Genomic DNA, 20450 nt, shown 5'->3' on the forward strand with positions numbered 1-20450 from the left:
GGTGTTTCCTTCATCCGCCATGTTGGCTTCTACCTGGCCACTTCCGTTGTTCTGCGTATTGTATTTACAATCAGCTTAAAACACGAGTTATAATTTGAAAAATGTATTAAGAGGGGGAATATTGATTATTGTATCAGGGGGGGAAAAAAAAGGACTGCTACATTGTATATTGCAATATCGATATTTTTTCCTGACCCCTACAAGTTATCCGGGACAGTTTCCTCACCTATTATTGGAAAACGACCAATGTTGTCCACCCTTAAAGTGTATATTTTAACACAGGTATTGTGTATCAGGTACTGCGTGTACTTGGTTCAACTCCGCTTGCCTAGTCTTGCGTGTAGTACCCAAACACAAATGACCAAATTACCGTCAGTCCATTATTTTGTTTATCTGATTAATCAATTTGTCCTCCTGCCGAGAAATCAAAATATCTCCCTGTGTGTTCATGACCCCGCGCCATTACAGTCATGCCTTCGACTCCCAGCCTGCAACAGCATGCAAATTAGCTGTGCCCAAATCTGAGAGACTTCAAAGAGATGGCGATTTACTCATGCATATGAACAGTTTATCCCCTGGCATGTGATCTGAGGGGTGCACACACAAAACAAGGAATAACAGCTTTGGAGTGTGAAAAAAAAAAAACCCAAAAAACCGGCAGGAGCTGCCAATAGATAAACAGGAAGAAACATCTTGTTGTGTACAAACATGTTTTTACAGTTTTCTGGAAAAAAAAAGAAAAAAGCAAATGTAGAAACGCTTACATTCTTCCATCAACAACACTTAAAAGTATTTGAGTTTCAATTCTGTTGTTTCTTCCGTGTCTTTTTGGGCCGGCAGCAGTAAAGAGATCAGAAAACAGATGCAGACAGCTGGATTGGTTTCACAACTGTTTGTGTGCCCTTCGTGGACAGGATCTACATCTGTTTGTCTACCCTTCTTGTCTTGAGTTTGTGCTTGTTGACAAATCTAATCCTATGCAGTATGTGTAAAGAGTTTCAACTCACTTCTCAGTCCCAGCATGTTCACGTTCAGGTACAGAGCAGCACTTTTGTGCCTTCAAGTCTTAATCGATTCCTGCCTTGTGCTGCATCTCTGTTTCTCTTCTTTGTCACTTTATCTTCTTTTCTTGCCCCTCGGTGCTTTAATCAATTTCTGAGCGGTGATCTTTGCGTTCGTCTGTAATTTCTTACCCTCTCTGCCTCTTCTTTGTCCCTCTGTCTCCTCTTCTTGTCTCGCAGCATCTTCTTCCACTCCTCTTCTATCTCAGGGCAGGGAGGCAGGCCCTGCTCCAGCCGCCGCTGGCACCTGTCCATCTGGAAACACAGGGACAGTGCAAGATAGATTTACTTTGTATTCCTGTCACTCGGTCTGCTCGACACTCTCCTGGCTTGATTCAATTTAAAATGTGCCCCAAAACAGATGGCTGTATTAGTGTCAGACTCTGGGCAAAGTTCTGCCTCTGCATTTCTTGCTTTCCTCTGCTTACTGCAGGTACACATCACACGTGCTGTTCAGGATATTTGCTCTCATCTCACAGAAGAGTTCAAGGTCGGATGAACTTGTGTCATTCTTTGACATGATTTCTTCTTTTTGTTCATTCCCCTCTTTGACATTATAACTTGGTAGCTGTTAGTTTGTAGTTCTTATCATGTAGATGTTGTGAAAACAGCAGACCAAAGAAGCGACTCACTGGTGAACATAGTGGAGGTGTCTGCATGTATGCATTAAAACAATGTCACCACAGAGTGTTTTTGCCTTTCAGGTACTAACAAATAAATGTTTTGATTCACAACTTTTTTTTTCTGCTTTTTTTTTTTTACCCCCCTGCATCACGTCTTTGTGACTCCAGAAGGCAGAAAGAAGACGCCACGTACAATTCGCGTGAAGCTAATAGCACCTGACTGCTAACAACAGCGAGTGTGCTGCTGTTAGCAGTCAAGCTAACTTAATTGTTTACCTCATTCACGAGAAAGCATTTCCCCCCGACCTTTCATGACCTCGTGAATCATTTTAACATGGAAATGATACTCAGAAATTATTTGGAATATGCCCCCCCCCCCCCATACTCAGTAGACGATGTAAAAACAAACAAAAAAACAAAAAAATGGGAAGGACAGATGAGCCTGTGCAATAGGGATAACAGTTTGGACTCTGGAATCACATAGTTGTGTGTGTCTGTGTGTACAGGGTGTGTGCTATTGTGCAAGGAGCGCCTTGGGCCCCTGTTCGACCTGAAGCTCTTTCTCGGTGATCTCTTGTTGGAGAGACAAAGCTGCAGCTTGCTTCATCGAGAGTTCCGCGGAGACGGCCATCATACGGTGACCGGTGTCGATTATTTGAGTTCGGAACTCATTCAGCTGGAAGACAGATAAAAAAAAAAAAGAATGATTACATGTTGGGCTGAGTGTCAGTCTTATCTCCGAGTGTGGATCTCCTCATCTACCTTCTTGGCCAGTGCCAGCCTGTCCTCTTTGCAGTTGTCCACTTGTTCTCGGAGTGGATTTGAGAGCCGGGTCACCTGGTCCACCAGGAGTTCTTTTTCAAGGAGCTGCCTCTCACGCTGCGCGAGATTTGCCTCCAGCTACATTTTCAGACACACACAAACGTTGCTTTTTGATAGAAGACGCAATACAGGCACACGTGGATTAACATCCGTGACTTTGCGGTTTACCCTCTCAATCTTCTTGACCAGCTCTACAGTTGAAGGATCCATTCCTTTGAGTTCTTTGTAGTCGACTGTTCGATTGACGCCTCCTAGAGTTTGATCTCTGGCTTCGAACAACTGAGACAAAGAGAGGATTAGATATTCAGATACTTATTGTCAAAAAAAATTATATAACTCTTTGATCAATGTCGTGCCTGTGAGGGAAAATTCCAAACATTTTTGTTTTGGCAAAGGCAGCGCAAACACAATCAAATCAAGGGGACACACACACACACACACAAAAGATGAGTTATACGAGTGTAGCTATTTCAGTCGCAGCATAAGCTAATATTTTCATTCGACTAGGGTTATGGAGTGTTCCTCTATTTTGAAAGATGAATTGAAGCCGCATGGTAATGCTACATGTCATTAACCGCCACCTAAAAAAACATGAAACCAGTTACAAGAACTGTGCTGACGTGATTGATTGATGAATTCATTTACAGAATCACTTTTTCAAACGCACAACTTGACTTTTACGCCCGGTTAGGGAACCAAAGTTTTCTGTCAGAATCAAATACTTTTCCAGCCTTAAAAACACACACACACACACACACACACACACACACACACACACACACACACACACACACACACACTAATTCATTAACGTGTTGCCACTTAAGATGTTTGGCCAAATTGCATTAATTTGTGTTTCTGGTTATCTGGGAAATTGAAATGCCAGGTGTGGTAAAGGAGGCAGGTGAACCCAATAGCAAAGTGTCAGGACATGAAGAACTTAAAAGATTTCTTTAACAAAATTACAATAAAACAACAAACTAGAAGGTGGAAGCAGACAGGGGGCAGCACGGTGGTGCAGTGGTCAGCACTGTCGCTTCACCAGCAAGGAGTTTACGGGTTCGAGTCCCGGCTCGGGCACAGGATCTTTCTGTGTGGAGTCTCCATGTTCTCCTGTTCCTGTGTGGGTTCTCTCTGGTACTCCAGCTTCCTCCCACAGTCCAAAGACATCAAGAGGGGACGAGGCTGATTGATACTCTAAATTGACCGTAGGTGTGGCTGTGAGTGTGAATGGTTGTCTGTCTCTATGTGTTGGCCCTGTGATGGACTGGCGACCTGTCCAGGGTGAACCCCGCCTCTCGCCTGAAGGCAGCTGGGATAGGCTCCACCCCCCCACAACCCTGAACAGGATATGTTAAAATGGGAAAAAAAAAATCAACCAATCAATTGATAATGAAAGTTAGTTACAAGCCGAGAAAATGCTGAACCATGAAGGGGATATGAGGTCAACATTTCTAAATGAAATCTGCTGAATGAAGTCTGTCTCTTCCAGGAAAAATACAGGTTGCTCTAATATCAAATATATAATGTAGATTACAGAGATAAAAACGAAAAAGAAGACTGGAGCAGACAGAAATGAGCAATTACTCCAGTCCCTGTATCTCAACAGGAAGGTTAATGCAATGGCCTCGTTACAGTAAAGTAAAAATAGTCGATATAAAAATATATGAAGCTGAGATGATCAAGCAGCCATGACAGGACCTATAAAAATATGTAAGCAGAACATAGAAAGGAAAAAAAAGGTGCAGATCAGATGGGAGAGAAATTTTGAAAATACAATTCATGAGAAAATATTTATAGATGCCTGAGGGGTTAGGAGCAGGAGATAAATATAAGTATTGTAGAGAGTGGGAAAGAAAGAAGTGGGAAAAAGGAAAAACAGGGTGTGGAAAAATGTGAAGACACATGTGGTCTGACCTGACATGACCTGCCTTATGAAACAGCAGCGTCTCTCCATCCAACCATGCCTTAGATATACTGTATGTGTGTGTGTGTGTGTGTGTGTCTGTGTGTGTACATGCACCTGTGTATGTTCACGTGCCTGAATCCAAGATGAAAGTGTGTTAGACAGAAAAGACAGCGTGGAACAAAGTGATGATTCCCATTTCCCCTGACTTCATGAGATTAATGAAGCCTCTCTGGTGCAACCAGGCAGCAAGTCTGATTAAAACCGACTTTGGTGGTGGTGGTGGTGGTGGTGGTGGTGGTGGTGGTGGTGGGGGTGGGGGGGGGTTCAGCCCCTTAAACGAAGCTGCTTTTTCCTCAAAGTCATATGGATACCATGTGATTGAGTTTGTAGGAGAAAAAAAAAAAATCGTTAGAACGCAGCTGATGGAGTGAAATGAAGAGACAGAGATGAGAGGAGAAGATACGCTCAGAGAGAGCGATGAAAGAATGACAGGCGAGAACGATAAAGTGAAGGAGAGCAAAGAGAAGCAGAAAAGACAGCATGAAGATGAGACTGAAAGAAACAGAAATAGGATATGAAAGCAGAAGAGAGAAAAGAGATACTGAAAACAGAAATTAGGGCGGACTATTTGGATCAGGCTTTATCTTCAGTTTTCATAGAAAATATGACTTTGACAACAAAAAACTTTCGTCTGAGGTTGTATAATACGATCCAGTATCGACAGCTTTGGATTTAGACACCACGAGCTTCATCACACGTCATTGTAGGGTTAAAAAAAGTGTGCAGCTCACATGCGTGGTAGGAGCGGGACCTTAGGTCTACGATTTAAGAATATACTACACTGTTCAGGGAGGTAGTCCCGGGGAGACAAGAATTTACAGTAATAGACTCAAAGAAGTTCGCACGGCTTACTTCTCAAATACAAAGGATCAAGGTTTTGTAAGATAATAATCATAAATTACACAAAAGTTTTAATGTTCACAAACAATGCGCTAATGAGGGGAGAAGGGAATAAGAATGCAGCAGGAGAAAGAGGTAAATATAGTAACCCTAGACACATCGCCAATATCTCAAGAAATACACACACACACACGAAAGCGTCAACATCCTTTTACTTGTATCTTTGCGAAGATGTCCATTGATACCGTGCATTTCCTTGCCCGTCCTTCCACCTCAAACTTAACCGTCGGAACTACTTTCCAACCCCAACACTGGCCCTTGACCTTATTTCAACCCTGACCCTAAACTCTCTCAAACAGCCCTCTGAAGTTGTGAGGAAGACCAAAATGTCCTCACTTTGTCAGTGAAAAACACAGTCCTCATTCTGCAGCAAGCACTCACACATGTGCACAGCCACTGAGAGCATTCAGCGGGATGATGCATTCCCTTGACCTGTCCCAACATCAACCGCAAAAAACTAAATACCTGACCCCAACCCCTTAACCCCTGACCTGAGCCTACCTACACTCAGTCCTCACCTCACATAAACAGTCATGTCAATCCCCAAACATGTGCTTTAAAGTTGTCTCAAAAATTGAAGACCGACCAAATTGTCCCCACTTTCCTCAACTGTCCTCAGTATAAAAATTTAAAATGGTCGTACACACACACTGACAAACACGCGCACACACTTGCATGCACACCGGCGATGACTCTCCTCATGAGGACCTGTCAGTGACGTTCATCCGTTCATTACAAGCCTTATATCAACTCCATTACAACCTCATCCTTAACCCTAACCCAAAGTTTATTCTAGCCCAGAACCTAAGACTAAATCCCATTTTGTTGTAATTGAAAACTGCAGCGTAAACAAACCTGTTGAATATGTATTTAGGCTGTTTGGATTCATTTCATAGTTTGGATAATTGAAAAAAAAGTCATCAATAAATAACCAGACTGAGATGATCACTCTTCAGTAAACACTGATCAATTCGATTTTGGAGCCTGAGTTGCACCCCCCCACCCCCACCCACCCCACCCCAAGCCAGTTAAACGCTACATGATTGATGTGACCAATTCTCTTTGCCACTCTCCCTCTCCTCAATCAATTTTTTTTCTCTGCTCATAACAATTTCATACTCTTCCTCTCCCTGTTGTACGCACGTGTTGATATTTGTATTTGTTCTTGTAGCTGTCGCTCCATCTGTGACTCTGTTCCGCCTGCCGGCCAGCCGTTCTTCTTCTTCATCCGGCCACAAAGAATTTTCTTGGCACATGCATGCTGTAAAAGATTCATAGATATGACAGCATCCATGCAGAATGCAATTTGCATATCATTTAAATTATGTCAACTCAATAAAACCTGATGGTTTAAGAAGCACATAATGGATGTCAACCTGCATGATTAATAGTAAAATAATAAAGATAAATAATGAGACCACTTTTCAAAATTAGGCTACATGGAGTCTCAAAGACAAGGGGACAGAGCAGTAAAGCAGGAAGGTCAGTCAAGTATAACAGCAGTAAAATCATAGTATAATGTACGGTTAATTAACAAAACGTGAGCAAATGAGCCGAACTAAAGCTTTCACGAGCTGCCAATGACAAGGAATTAAGTTTAACTGATTTGAAAATTCTTACACTTTGGCACCACCTGCAACAGAGCAGATATGAGAATTTACAACCTTAAAAACTCGAGCAAAGTTTACGTGATGTAAATTTGAATAATAGACATTTTAGAAGGCAAATTGGGTACAGAGTTATTCAAAAATGTATGTCTACTGCTATTTTTAGATGAGATTTAAAGGATGAAACTAAACTACTCAGGCAAAGCGCTACAGAAATTAAGATGCAGACAACAAATGCCCACTTTTATCTCATTTCTTACAGGGATAAGAGAATATTTATTCAGATAATGTTCCTTTCTGTGGGACCCCAGTCTTCGCAAAGTCTCATATCTAAATGAAGAAAGAGCCCATGCAATGCATAGTGTAGTATCCCTGCCTGATGTAGTGCTGGAAAGCAATCCAAAATCGACACTGTTGGTGCAGATATTTATGACGCCGTCTGATTTTTACGCACGCTTTTTTTAAACACTGAAGTGTACGCGTCAATGTGCCTGTGAGAGAGCGTGAAAACGAGGCTGAAGGGTTTGCACGCCAATGTTTAGAAATTTAAAATGCAACAAACGAAACAAAAACAAAAAAAAACGATCATAATATCAGAGATACTCAGAGCCTTCCAATCACCCATGTTTGCTCGCAAACAATGAAGAAAACAGCAAAGCAGGACGGACAGGGGCGTCGATTCCTCACTTCTCGTAAAACGCAAAAATAATATTATCTTGCTTGAACGGAAAAGTTTTGGTTTTTTTTTTTGTTCATTAAACACTGAAGAGTTCATTCTTGGTTGAAAAAAAAAGATATGTATGTCATCTAAATAATCTATTATTTACATGATTATTATTATTAACACTAGACAATTAAACAATTAGGTATTCATCGTAACTCGGGCTGTCACAACATCAGATCGCCACTACAGTACTATCACGGGTAAAAGTACAAACAATAGAGCAATTGTTGGGATATAGGGAATCCGAACAAAGTAAAACCAATGCCATGAGACAAAACAACTTTTTGCAAATCTGTCTGCATGTTTTTATCTTTTTTAGCAAGTGAACAACCCTCAAACCAGTCACTGCTTATGAATGATTTACAAAATTATCATGTGTATCATTAACACATAAAAACATCGTTGTTATCGTCAATATAGTCGATTTTAACTCCCCTCATTCTCACAAATTACTTTCAAAAAATTCTGAGTGTTTCAGCCTTTTTGGTCTCTGCAAAATTACCTTGTTTGTCTGTTTTGAGTCACTAACCTAGGAATCTGTACACGTCTACACATGCTGACTGACAAAAGGCTAGATTCAGGGTGGGTTTCCCCGTGGTAACCAGTTCCAGACGAGCTCAACAGATGAAAGAGGGACAGGCAGTGAGTCACAATCATAGAGGCGGTGGATCATGTCTGCAGCTCCACCCTGTTAGAGCTCTGTTGCTGTATCCAGACATTTCTGTCTGTAGATATGTGATACTGTGTTTGGGTATATAAGCACAGCAAGTAATTAGAGGACACCTGAACAATACTCCGAGGTTGCTGCTAGGGTGTTGTCACAACTTCACTGCGCTAATGTCGGTGGGGGCGCTGATGCAAATGCACCTGTGTGTGCGTTTGAGATGTCAAAGAGCCAGAAGCTCATAAACACGTCCAATATCCACAATCCAACACCAACCTCTGTTTATTTTGCCGCAATTAAAATTCCTCGGAGCAAATGCAAGCCTCTGAGTATATTGAAACTGAAATAGTCTCACAGATGGCCCGATCTATCTTTGTCAAAATTCCCCATCAAAAGGAGGGGGGTTTCTGTCTGCAATGAGCAGATAAACTGGTCACAGATGAATACAAATACACAATATCTATGATAAATCAGCAGCAAGGCGGTTGCATAGAAACTGAAGTTGCATTGAGAATGAATTTGCGGAGAGAATGAATTGAGCTGGCAAGCATCCTGTAATAGAAGAGTGATTCACTTTTTGTACCCAAGGGAGCAGGACAGCGGTGCTAGGAAAAACAATAATTTAGAAAATGATTTGCAATTTATACAATGGATGGATAGATGGATGGCCATCTCTCATATTACTTTGTTGCCTGTGTTTTAAAGCCTTGAGGTTGAGATTTTGCTTTTCTTTATGTATTTGGAGAAACAATTGGGTTGTATTTTGTCTTTCAAGTTCTCACAAATTGGGCGGCACGGTGGTGCAGTGGTCAGCGCTGTCGCCTCACAGCAAGAAGGTTCCGGGTTTGAGCCCCAGTTCGGGCACGGGATCTTTCTGTGTGGAGTCTCCATGTTCTCCCTGTTCCCGTGTGAGTCTCCATGTTCTCCCTGTTCCCGTGTGAGTCTCCATGTTCTCCCTGTTCCTGCGTGGGTTCTCTCTGGTACTCCAGCTTCCTCCCACAGTCCAAAGACATCAAGAGGGGACGAGGCTGATTGATACTCTAAATTGACCGTAGGTGTGACTGTGAGTGTGAATGGTTGTCTGTCTCCATGTGTTGGCCCTGCGATGGTCTAGGGTGAACGCCACCTCTCGCCCAAAGGCTGCTGGGAAACGCTCCAGCCACCCCACTACCCTTAACAGGATAAGTGGAAGAAAATGGATGGATGGATGGAGTACTCACAAATAGTCTCGGTATTTTGATCTCACAACGTCCATTACTTTTTTATGACACCAGAAATGAGAAAACTGTCAAAAATATATTTACCTACTATAAACTACGTCTTCTTTTTCCAGCCATGAACACACGAATCCACAAACATTTGAGGTAAAACTTAGAGCTCTTCTGGTTCAGGCTCCTGCACAGTACCACTGAACTAGAAGTCCAACCTTTAAATACTCCATCTTCTTGCTTTTATATTCTTTTAAACTTTTTTGTTGACTCCATCTCCATCTTTCAATTCCTGGGGCCTGTAGTTTTTGGTTGTCCCCCCCCACCCCCACCCCCACATCCTCCTGCCTGCTGCAAAATCGAATGCAGTTCTACTCACGGTATGGTCCTCTGTTCAAAAGCACATCTTGCTTCATTGTCATCTTGCCGTCTTTGAACAGGTATGAAATCATCAACCAAAGATCCGAGTAAAACTGATCAAACACATTGCAGCAGGGTTCCATGCAAGCAGACTTGAAGGCCAAAAGAAAGGAGCGTATTCACTGAAATCACCTAACAATCTATTTATTTTTATTTTAGATGAGCGGTATTTGTATGCTAGTCTGACATTAATCTACAGCTGGCAAATAAAAGAGGAAGTCTTGATTGTCTACCAAATTTTGGATATTGCCAATAACTCGTGCTGTATTGACTTGATACTTGTGACTGAGACCATAAACAAATTTGGAAAATGTTTACTGAGGATATCGAGTAACAGCTACCATCATTTCCTAACAGACAATCAGAATTCTTTGTGAAACCAGTGGAAAAATTGGTTGTGTTCGCATTCCTAGTGTCGCTTCAGTTTTGCCTGTGTTCAGCTGATTAGCACTAAACGCAAACTACGGCTGAGAGCGATGGTAAAGTCATCAGGCTAATTAAAAAAGAGCCCCGTTGAGGGTGCTAGTTGAAACATTAAGGGATCACTGCCATGATTACAATTCATCCTGAGGTGCACATGAATTTGTATATCAAACATCATGGCAATCCATTGAGAGTCATGCTCCTGAAGGCCTTGGATAGAAAGTGAAGTGATCAGTCAAGTCTTCATCCTCTGGGGGGCCATGAATGTCTGTAGAAAGTTGGCAACCCACCCGATTGTGGCGGAGATATTTACAGTACTGACAAAACCGATGGATGAGTGATACTGCCACCCCAACGATGAGAGACAGAATAGTAGAGGAATTAAGTCGAAGGAATCAAATGTAGCAAATGATAAACAGCAGAAGGAATCAACAGATGGAGACAAGGGAAAGGGGTGGTTTTTTTTCAAATGGCAGCACATGTAGAAGTCTGTTCCAACACTGCGTTCATCCAAAAGAGCACAAGACTCAGATGAGAGAAGTCAAGCGCAGTCACTCACAACAACACACCCAATCCCACGACGCAGCCACTGGCAGGGAAACTTGCTGCATGTGCGTGAGTGAATTAGATATCTACTCTGACTGCACTCACTCTCTCTCTCTCTCTCCATTTCTGTTTCTGTCAGTCCCGATGCCTTGCGAAGACGCTCCAACATATTTATTTATTCATGTTTTTCTCTGTTTGTCTCTGGGAAACTTGTGTGTGGTGGTTGTTTGGGTTTATCCCTTTTGGTTTCAGCTTCTTTTTTTGTAGGTCTATCTTCCGAGTTTAGCTAGTCAAAAGCGCCGTTTCTGTCTGTTCAAACTTCTGATGTTCCATAGCAGCTTGTTCACTTCAACAAACCTGAGTTAGAGGATGAGCTATGACAGCGAGGCAATAAAATGACCATGTTGGATGGATGATCAAAGACACTTAGGAGACATGTAGCGTAGGTTTCTTGCAATGCTGTTTTTCTGACGTCTTTGAAATTTACAAAGAATAAGCTCCAAGTACACACTCAATACTGCTGATATTGACTGTAAGCTGACTACAACATGACATGCTGTCCTCCTACACAGTATATTTATGAGTTTCACCATAAGATTAAGCTTTGAAAGTACTTCTAACACAGATCTGCTCGTGTTTTACGTGAATATTCTTCTCAATTTTCAAGAATTGTAGCCTGGAGAATAGCACTTAACATCTATTTCTGGAGTTCCCCTTGTCTAATGACAGATGCACAAACACACACACAATCATGTCATCCTTGAAATCCTACGAGGACGATTCACTGTCATCACATCACGCCCATTGATCACATTCTGACATCATAGAATCATTTTTCACCAGGAAGTACATGAATACATTAGAACAAAATTGGCAGAGAAGGAAAATGTTGCAAAGCTTGAGCAGACTGCAAAAACACAGAAGCAGAAGTCTAAATGAATCCAGGCAGTTTCGATTCGACAAAACAATTTTAGATCCCCATAGCGTCATGGATACTTTGATTTGATGCTGAGGTGACGACGTTGAGGACGGCAGGATGCTGGAGGCAGAGTCTCCTCAAGTGACTAAATTCAAGAGGTAGGGGCTTTTCTAACACTGCTACCTTTTCCAAACCCTCATCGAACACATCACTTTTTCTCCTCTTTTGCTGCCCTGCCCCCCCCCCCCCCCCCCTCAACCATCCTTGGTTAAAGGTTCAAGGTTCAAGTTTGTTACTGTCCCAAATGGAAACCGGGGTTGCAGTAGGCATCAAAACACACAAATTAGCACAAAGAAATGTAACGTTGACAATAACAAATGCAATAGATAAAGAAACGAAATAAATCCAGGAGTAAACCTTTAGGTGAAGACAATAAAAAAATGCTCATTACCATACTTTGACCTAAAGGGTAAAAAACAAAGGCTGAAGTAGCTCAAATTAAATGCACAGAGAACAACTCGGTACGTGCAGATTGTGTGCTCCGTGTGACTGAAAAAAAGGGTGAAAATCTAATGTTGAGCTGAGAATCTAATGTGGTCTAACCTACATTTAGAAATAAACCTTTCAAAAATTAATCGGAAGCGCAGAATGAGGACACACCATGTTGTTTTTTTTGAAAATAACACCCTCAAATGTCAAGTTTGCATAACCAATGTTTGAACAGGTTCTGATGAATCTCTACTGTGTGTGTGTGTGTGTGTGTTTGTGTATGTGTGTTACACGCACGTCTTCCCACCTCTATCTGCAGCATGGTGATCTCTTCCTCAAACCTTGACTTAATTGGAACCTCCTTCTTCTTCAACTCGATCTGTCTCTTCTCCTCATTAATGGCCATCTTTAATTCTCTCATCTCCTTCTCCAGGTTGTCGAGCACCACGTTCGTTTTGGTGGTGGCCGCCTCCTGCATGTTCACCTTCTTGTGGTAGTTGAACAACACTTCCTCGTGTTCCAGGAGCTGAATGCCACTGTAAACACATGGTTTGAGAGTTTCAAAACAGGACTTTCGGTAACGTCACATCCGATTTAGGTGACAAACATACAGGGAATTACGACGCTGTATGGCCACTTCATGATTCTTGTTGATTTCAACCGTTGCTTGCTCCTGGTGGTCGATGGTTTGTCTGAGCTTCCTTAACTCCAGTTTGTTGTCCTCACACACCTGATTGACTTGACGGTGCTTCCAAGCCACCTACAGGACATTCAAATCGAAAAAAAAAGTGCGATGTGTGTTTTTAGACTGCTATAACGGTGATTTTATTGAGCTTCGGTCTAAAACAACAGTTCTAAACAATGCTCAAGAACATAGTGGAACTTACTACTTGTATTTAACTCTCGGTTTTATGCTGAATTACCATAAATTTATGAGTACCAGCATTACTGAAGCACATGTTTATGCTTTCAAATACAATGGAGCGCTTCCCCCTCGATATTGTGAGTAACTAACTGTTTAAGTGTCTAATAAAGACTTGGATGTTCATCACTGAGACTCTAAACCTTTCTAAAATAAGATTTAAGGATCAAGAAAGCTTAAAGCAGGAGTCTATCTAAGCCTTTGTGTTCGTGAAGTCATTGAAGTAGTTTTTTTTTTTTTTTGCTTAATTATATGAGCATATAAGAGAGACAAACCTTAGAGATGTTGTTGTGTAGCTTGTCCCTCATTTTGCAGCTGTTAGAAATCTTCATACGAGCCTTTATGAGTGATCTGGAATGAGAACACACACACAAACACACACACACACACACACACACACACACACACACACACACACACACACACACAAAGGCACAAAGAAGAATTTCAGATGCAGATATAGCTTTCTATAGATAAGAATAAAGAAATAATCATTTAAATCTCAGTGACATTGAACTCTTGTGCTTACACTATTTTTTCAAGATTTGAATGTATTCTTGAACACACACACACACACACACACACACACCCCAACCTGACTAGAACAACACAAACACATACCTGTCTTTGTTGACGACAATGCTGCGCTGTATCTCCGTCTCATTTTCCAGGACCTTCACCTGCTCTGTCAGCTCTGCTATCGTCTGTGAGGCAATCTGCTTCAGTTTGACAAATTTGTCTCTCTCTTCCATGATCATGTCACAAAGTTTGCAATACTTCAAAATTCTGGGAACAAAAACCAAAACTGAATAGTTAATCATTGAGAGGTAATTCTGATGGCTATTTAGTAGTGGTTCTTTTGGGATCAGGGTTTAAGCAACATGGACAAAAAGATTTCAGATAATGTGTGTGAACCTCGTCTCTACATGCTGAAGTATGACCAATACTAAGATAAGGTTCTTTGCCCTGCTAACACATGAAGATGTCTGAATTAATTGTTTCACAGCTCAGGAGAGCAAAATAATAATCAGAGAATCGATTCTGAAATGTGTCATGTATTAGAAGGTAGGCATGTTATACTGTACAGGTACTAAGTTGAAACTGGACCCAGCCGTCTTTACTGTTGTAAAAAAATCTACAATGGCAACGCAACCTTTTTCTTACACTGAGACAACAAAGCAAGAGGAGGAGAGACAGAGGAGATGAGGAAACAAAGATTTCCCCAATTCCTTCTAATAACAGCTTTTGACACGTAAATTGACATTTCATGGAAAGTGACTGATGACGAGCAGAGAAAACAACCTGCACTGCAGCAAAGCGTGAAGCTTATTGTGGTCCATCGTGATCAGGTCTTTTTGTCGAAGCTCTTGTTGGATGTGTTGGTTCATTTGCTGTGGAAAGATTCACACGGTTAAAAAAAAAAACAGCCTTGACGCTTCTCTGGCGATAGATGCGGTGACTTTGGTTCGTAATTCGGGATCGTGAAAGCGTAGACATAACTGGCACGGAGTTTAAGAATCAACTGTTGGATCTCCACAAAACCGTTTCACCGGACATCACCCAGAAACGCTGTCAGTAAAGATCAAGCAAACCACACTGGAGGTGCATTTGCAGTCAAGTTACGGGAAAATTCTCCATGCGCCGAAAAACATGACTTCGGCGGTAGTGGCGTTCAAGTGAAAAAGTTTACGACAGTGTTACTTAAAATGGTGGCTTCCAACAACTCGTTCATACACTTGGACCAGGCCGTGTGTTTCCTGCTCAAAAAACATGACTTTGCTATCACTGACATGTATAAACAAGTGAAGCATAGCATTGCAACCTCAGTTGAGTTGGCAGGTACTTGAGATGTCGAGTTACATTTGGAGCCACCTTATTTACACTGGCTGCCTGGTGATATGACATGCATATGACAAGGCTCAAGATTTGTGTAGCTCTCTCTCTCCTTCTCTACCTCTAAGGGTTCAAACTTCTGGCGGGATTCGGATGTGATCGTTCATTGCTGATACACACAAATTACGGAACTTCAGTCATCACCTACGGTTCTAGTATTGAGTGGCACTGTGCACTGGTCATGTTGAATAAAAAAGGGTTTTAATATAACTGTTTGGGGATCTTTTTTTGATTTTTGATAATGTACCAGGCTGGAGACTTCCATGTTTGTACCATTTGCAATCCTAATAAAAAAAGCTCATTCACCTGCAAGCAAAAGTGGATTTGAAACTGAAATATCTCCAAATAATTCAAATCAAATCAGGACTTTGTGGATTGGAACTAGGGGTGGGCGATATGGCATAAATATCATATCACGATTTTTCAATAAAAAAATAACGATCTCGTTTTTATCCCGGTTCTTTTTACATTAATTTTTGAGACTAATTTGCAAGTTTCTGGTCAGTGCAACCAAACCATTTCTGCATGTGAAACAGTCCGAAAAGAAAAAAAACAAACAATTTAGGCCAAAGAACCTTTCTGAACAGATTTTAACTTAAACTGTTTCAGTTTTCCCAACATGTGCAAAGGAGGTACAGCACACATGCTAAAAGTGATGAAACAAATTCGTCGCGTTGCTATCCAACGTGCAAACCGTCTGTGTGCATACTTTGCACATTACCTTAGTTTGCGCTTTGTCAATTGGGGAAAAGCCAAACGAGTTTTTCTTTGCGACCAATTCCTCCGTCTGGCTTTCAGCCATGGCTCTCCATGAGGCTACCGCTAGACACACAAACAAGGAGGAAGGTAAGAAATTGCGTCACCGCCTGTTGTTCGCGATGATTGGTCGGTCAGGTTGACGACGTATCTGGGGCGTGCCTGCAATTTATAGAATGTGACATTGGGCGCCGCTCTGTTGTGAAACTCGCCGGCGGCGCCTCGCACCGTCCGCCACCCCTCGCAAAACCCGCGCACAGTGGTGGATCCCGTTTTGACACCCCGCTCAAACGGGAGCGCACGATCCATACGATCTCCTCACTTTGGCAGATCGTACATGTTCTAATCCTTCACGATCTTATATCGTCATATCGCACACCCCTAATTGGAACCGATTCAGGTAGTCAGTGTACCTAGTCTCACTTGAGCAATTTTTGATTTGCCCTGTATCACACTAACTCTGACTTCAGATAATTGTAATGTCTGTGTTACATGGTATTAGAAAATGTTTATATGAGTCATCAACACCTGATTAAAAAAAAAAAAGGCACAATATAATCACTGTTTGTTTTGTTAGCGTGTGTGTTGTGCCTGAGCTCGAAGCAGTTCGCGATGCTTCTGGCCCCTCTCCTCTGCTTTGATCTGTGTCAGACATCTGAGGTTATGGAGTTCTTCTCTGAGGCTGTTGGACTCCCTCAGCAGCTCCTGAATCACCCCAAATCTCTGCTTCCTCTGGCTCTCCTCCTCAGCTTTCCAGAGCTGGTAGGGAACATGCTTAAAATTGTTGAAAACCCCCACAACAACTATCATGTTCTCACGAATACCAAGTAGAATACATTAGACTTTGCATTTGCTAATGATATTGTGTCCACCCACACATTGCGCCGACACAAGCTCACCTGTTTTTCAAAGCTACCTCTGAGAGCATCCACTTCTCTCTGAAGCTCCATCCTCTGCTGAATACTGACTTCCCTTTTCGGAACAGCATCCAACTGGAAATTTGAGTCAGAATGTCAGAAGTTTGTTCAAATTTTTAATTTCCAAGGTGAAATGATGTTTTCACTCCTGAATACTTCAAATAAAGCATTTTGTTGTTTCCCTGATTAACATCTATTAGATGCAGAGAGGATCCAGAACACTGATGACCAAATTCCACAAATTTGGGTAACTGCATCTGCGATTTCACATCATACACTTACCACGCAGTAATTAATTCCTATATCAGTGTTTCCCTCAGGTGTCTCTGATAGCTGCTGGAAGCATCAAGACAAACATTGTGCACTGGAACTAATAAAAAATGTTTTTAGGTGTTACACTTGCCCTTCTCTACAGGGTTTTCAGGCTTCATTTAAGAGCTTTGACCCACAACATTTCATGCCATGAATTAGAAGATTCTTCACAAGAGGAAAATTAAGGCAAAATCAATATATTTAAGATTTTTAAAACTAGGGCAGCACAGTGGTGCAGTGGTCAGCACTGTCGCCTCACAGCAAGAAGGTTCAGGGTTTGAGCCCCGCCTCCAGCACAGGATCTTTCTGTGTGAGTCTGCATGTTCTCCCTGTTCCTGCGTGGGTTCTCTCTGGTACTCCAGCTTCCTCCCACAGTCCAAAGACATCCAAAGGGGACGAGGCTGATTGATACTCTAAACTGACCGTAGGTGTGGCTGTGAGTGTGAATGGTTGTCTGTCTATATGTGTTGGCCCTGTGACCCTGAACAGGATAAGTGGTAGAAAATGGATGGATGGAAAAATGGGAGAAAATAGTAGAAAAAAAAATCCTTGCACATACTGCAGTTCAACAGTACCGCAAGTTAAAGCCCTTGAAATGATGATTAGAATAAATCACCACCTCTCAAACGGATTCAGTATAAGCTAAAATCCTCATAAAGGGAGGATTTATTGCAAGGCTGTTGTATTACTGCTGTAGTTTTATCTATGTGTACCCAATGAATTGGAAAATGAGAGTATGTAGCAATAAATACTTCCACTATTCAAATTCTTATTGGCACTCATGCAAGTTTAGAATGCAATGCTCTATTAGTTTAATAATATGAAAGCTATCAATCATATCCTACTTGAGATAAATAAGTGCAAGTTGTGGTAAACCCGTCAAAACAGGCTTCACAGCCAAATGGATGATGAGAGATTGCTCAGGAGAGAGTCATTATGGAAATGAATCATTTAGTTGAACTGTTTGTTTTCAATATTTCCTAAATACATGAACTCCCTGATGTGTCACAGTGATTTCCTTTCATATCACTGTGTGCTTGTGCGATGTGCTGACGCATTTCCCATGACGCTTTCAGGCTCCTCTTCTCACCGCTTTCTCCTTTTAAAAACTGTGCAGAGCAGCAAAAAATTACAGGAAGCTCAATCATAAAAAATGTGCCCCTGATGTAATGTAATTATCCACTTAATGTTCCTGATAACTGGCACAATAACATTTGGACAAAATATTCCCACACCTACGTTTGAACCTGGAAACTTTTGACCTTGTTGTCAAAAGCAGTAAAAACATTACGGGCCCTACTGAAGCGATTTACAGAGCCAGGTGGTTGGCGGATGGCGCTCTGTGTGGAGTGTTAAGCCTCATTTTTGTATTTAGATGGTGCATAATCAAAACGCAAACCACGGCGCAAAGGGGCAGTCATTAGACACAAGTGTTCTTAAGTATGTGACATCAATCAAGCCACTCAGAGAGCTTTGTGTCATTCCCTTTAAAGCTCGTGCTGTGAGAGGACTTGGTCCGTTGTTATTTCAGTGGTGCACACACTTCGACTTGGAGAAGTGTGTCGCTTGCCTGGTGAAGGCGCGCTGGCACGTCAGTTAATGTAAAGGAGAAGAAGGCATCCACCTAAGCCACTGGAGGTGAAGCAAGCCAATGTTTCTACATTGTCGGGCATCAATAGAACCGCACTGCAACGCCCAACATTAACTTCTGATTGATGCACCCTTTAAATATCACTTTGCACATCAGGTCATTGACCAGAAAGCAGCCTCTTCCTGGTCTACGGCATAACCACTGCTTTGGTGTCTCTAATTGCAATACCCCATGGTTGCAACAGATAGTGCCCAATGTGTCAAACCACAAGAAGTGACAAACACACAAATTTACTGTTCATGGCCCAGTGAACACCTGGAAGCAAGATTCATCCTGCGGGATCCAATCACAAGTAGTCAGTCTTAACAGCAGCTCTGGGATGTGTCCTGGGATCTGATTACTGAAACCACTTTCGTGGATGGTCTGGGCCACATGTAGCCAGTAGGGGTGCGTATTGGTGAGGACCATGTGATAGGTATCACGCTCCTTGGGTCACAATACAAAAGCATGATGATATCCTGATATATTGTGATATTCTAAATAGTTCACTGAAAATTTAAGAATACATGTTGTTATGTATCTGTCAAATGTCTGCTTTAAAGTCTGCAGGCATTTTGAGTTTCTCCACAATATTGGCTGTTCACTTTCATCACTGCCTCACCCACTACTGTAGGAAATGCCACGCAGTGTAGTAACTGTACTGCAAAACACATCCAACAAAGTTGTCCACTAGTGCTCAGATCACATCAGGATGGATCTTAATACCAGGTGTGCGCAGCCCTTAAAATGCCCGTAGGTGTGAATGGTTGTCTGTCCCTATATGTGTTGGTCCAGTGATGGCCTGGCAACCTGTCCATGTTGTCCCCTGCCTCTCACTCAAATGACATCTGCAACCCTGAACAGAATAAACAGAATAGAAAATGATTGGAGGGAGGGATGGATGGGACATGAATGTCTTAAAACTGACACCACAAAAAAGTCCATCTGAATTAAAATGGTTGTGAGGAAGTGAAAAACATGCAGGTGCGACAAAAATGTCAGACCAATCAAGAGTCAAAGTATTGAAAGCACACATAACTTTCCCATATGAATTTTCCAGTAAGGGAACAGTAATTGCAGTAAGTTAGCGCCTCTGGGTTACAGGGAAGATGGATTGAAAAACTGGTGCAAGTTTGGGTCTTTAAGGGAAAGTGTTCCTTACGTGTTCCCCACTTTACAATAACAGTCACAAAGAGCATTCATAAACGGCTAATAAAGTTCAAGTAATGCTTATTCAGCAATCTTACATATAAATAAGAGTTAACTCATTTTTATTAATGCACTGGTATTGCAGAAGAGTAACATCCCACCGGTCACCTGTGCTTGTAGGTTGTGAAAGGTGGTCTGTGTTTCTTTGAGTTGCTCCATAGCCACGGTCAACGCCTGCTCCATCTTCTTGAGGGCTTGCATCTGCCTAAGGGAGGATCGTCATCGTCATCGTCATCATTTATCACATCTTTCGAAGGGAATTAACTGTCTTGAATCAGCTCCAAAATACACAGATTTCAATCAGATATACAGGGTTTCAATGCATCTGTGCAATTACAGACTCCAGCATGAAATGGTTTATAAATTGAGCTCTAATTTCAAAATGATACGCTGAAAATTAAAAGGAAAAGAAGTTGTTGTGAACATGTGTTAGAGA

At 41.8% G+C, this 20450-nt stretch overlaps 1 protein-coding gene across 4 annotated transcripts in view; it reads right to left on the bottom strand.

Moving 5' to 3' along the window:
* The window catches only part of ccdc146 (coiled-coil domain containing 146), a 54889-nt gene that overhangs the window by 3921 nt on the left and 30518 nt on the right, over positions 1-20450 (bottom strand). For 3 of the 4 annotated variants that reach the window (XM_086202218.1, XM_086202217.1, XM_086202220.1), the window contains 12 exons: positions 20123-20219; positions 16846-16938; positions 16538-16705; positions 14600-14688; positions 13919-14083; positions 13573-13648; positions 12987-13135; positions 12683-12911; positions 2675-2785; positions 2447-2584; positions 2235-2360; positions 1194-1316 (listed from right to left, as the gene is read on the bottom strand). In XM_086202218.1, coding sequence (XP_086058344.1) covers positions 1194-1316; positions 2235-2360; positions 2447-2584; positions 2675-2785; positions 12683-12911; positions 12987-13135; positions 13573-13648; positions 13919-14083; positions 14600-14688; positions 16538-16705; positions 16846-16938; positions 20123-20219 — 1564 coding nt within the window. Of the gene's footprint in view, positions 1-1193; positions 1317-2234; positions 2361-2446; positions 2585-2674; positions 2786-6494; positions 6637-12682; positions 12912-12986; positions 13136-13572; positions 13649-13918; positions 14084-14599; positions 14689-16537; positions 16706-16845; positions 16939-20122; positions 20220-20450 lie in introns of those variants that run through there. The other variant, XM_086202221.1, reaches the window with a different exon arrangement.

The sequence above is a fragment of the Aulostomus chinensis genome, chromosome 4, assembly GCF_037954235.1.
Source record: "Aulostomus chinensis isolate RoL2024-O1b breed Wild chromosome 4, RoL_Achi_v1.0, whole genome shotgun sequence".
NCBI classification, from domain to species: domain Eukaryota; kingdom Metazoa; phylum Chordata; class Actinopteri; order Syngnathiformes; family Aulostomidae; genus Aulostomus; species Aulostomus chinensis.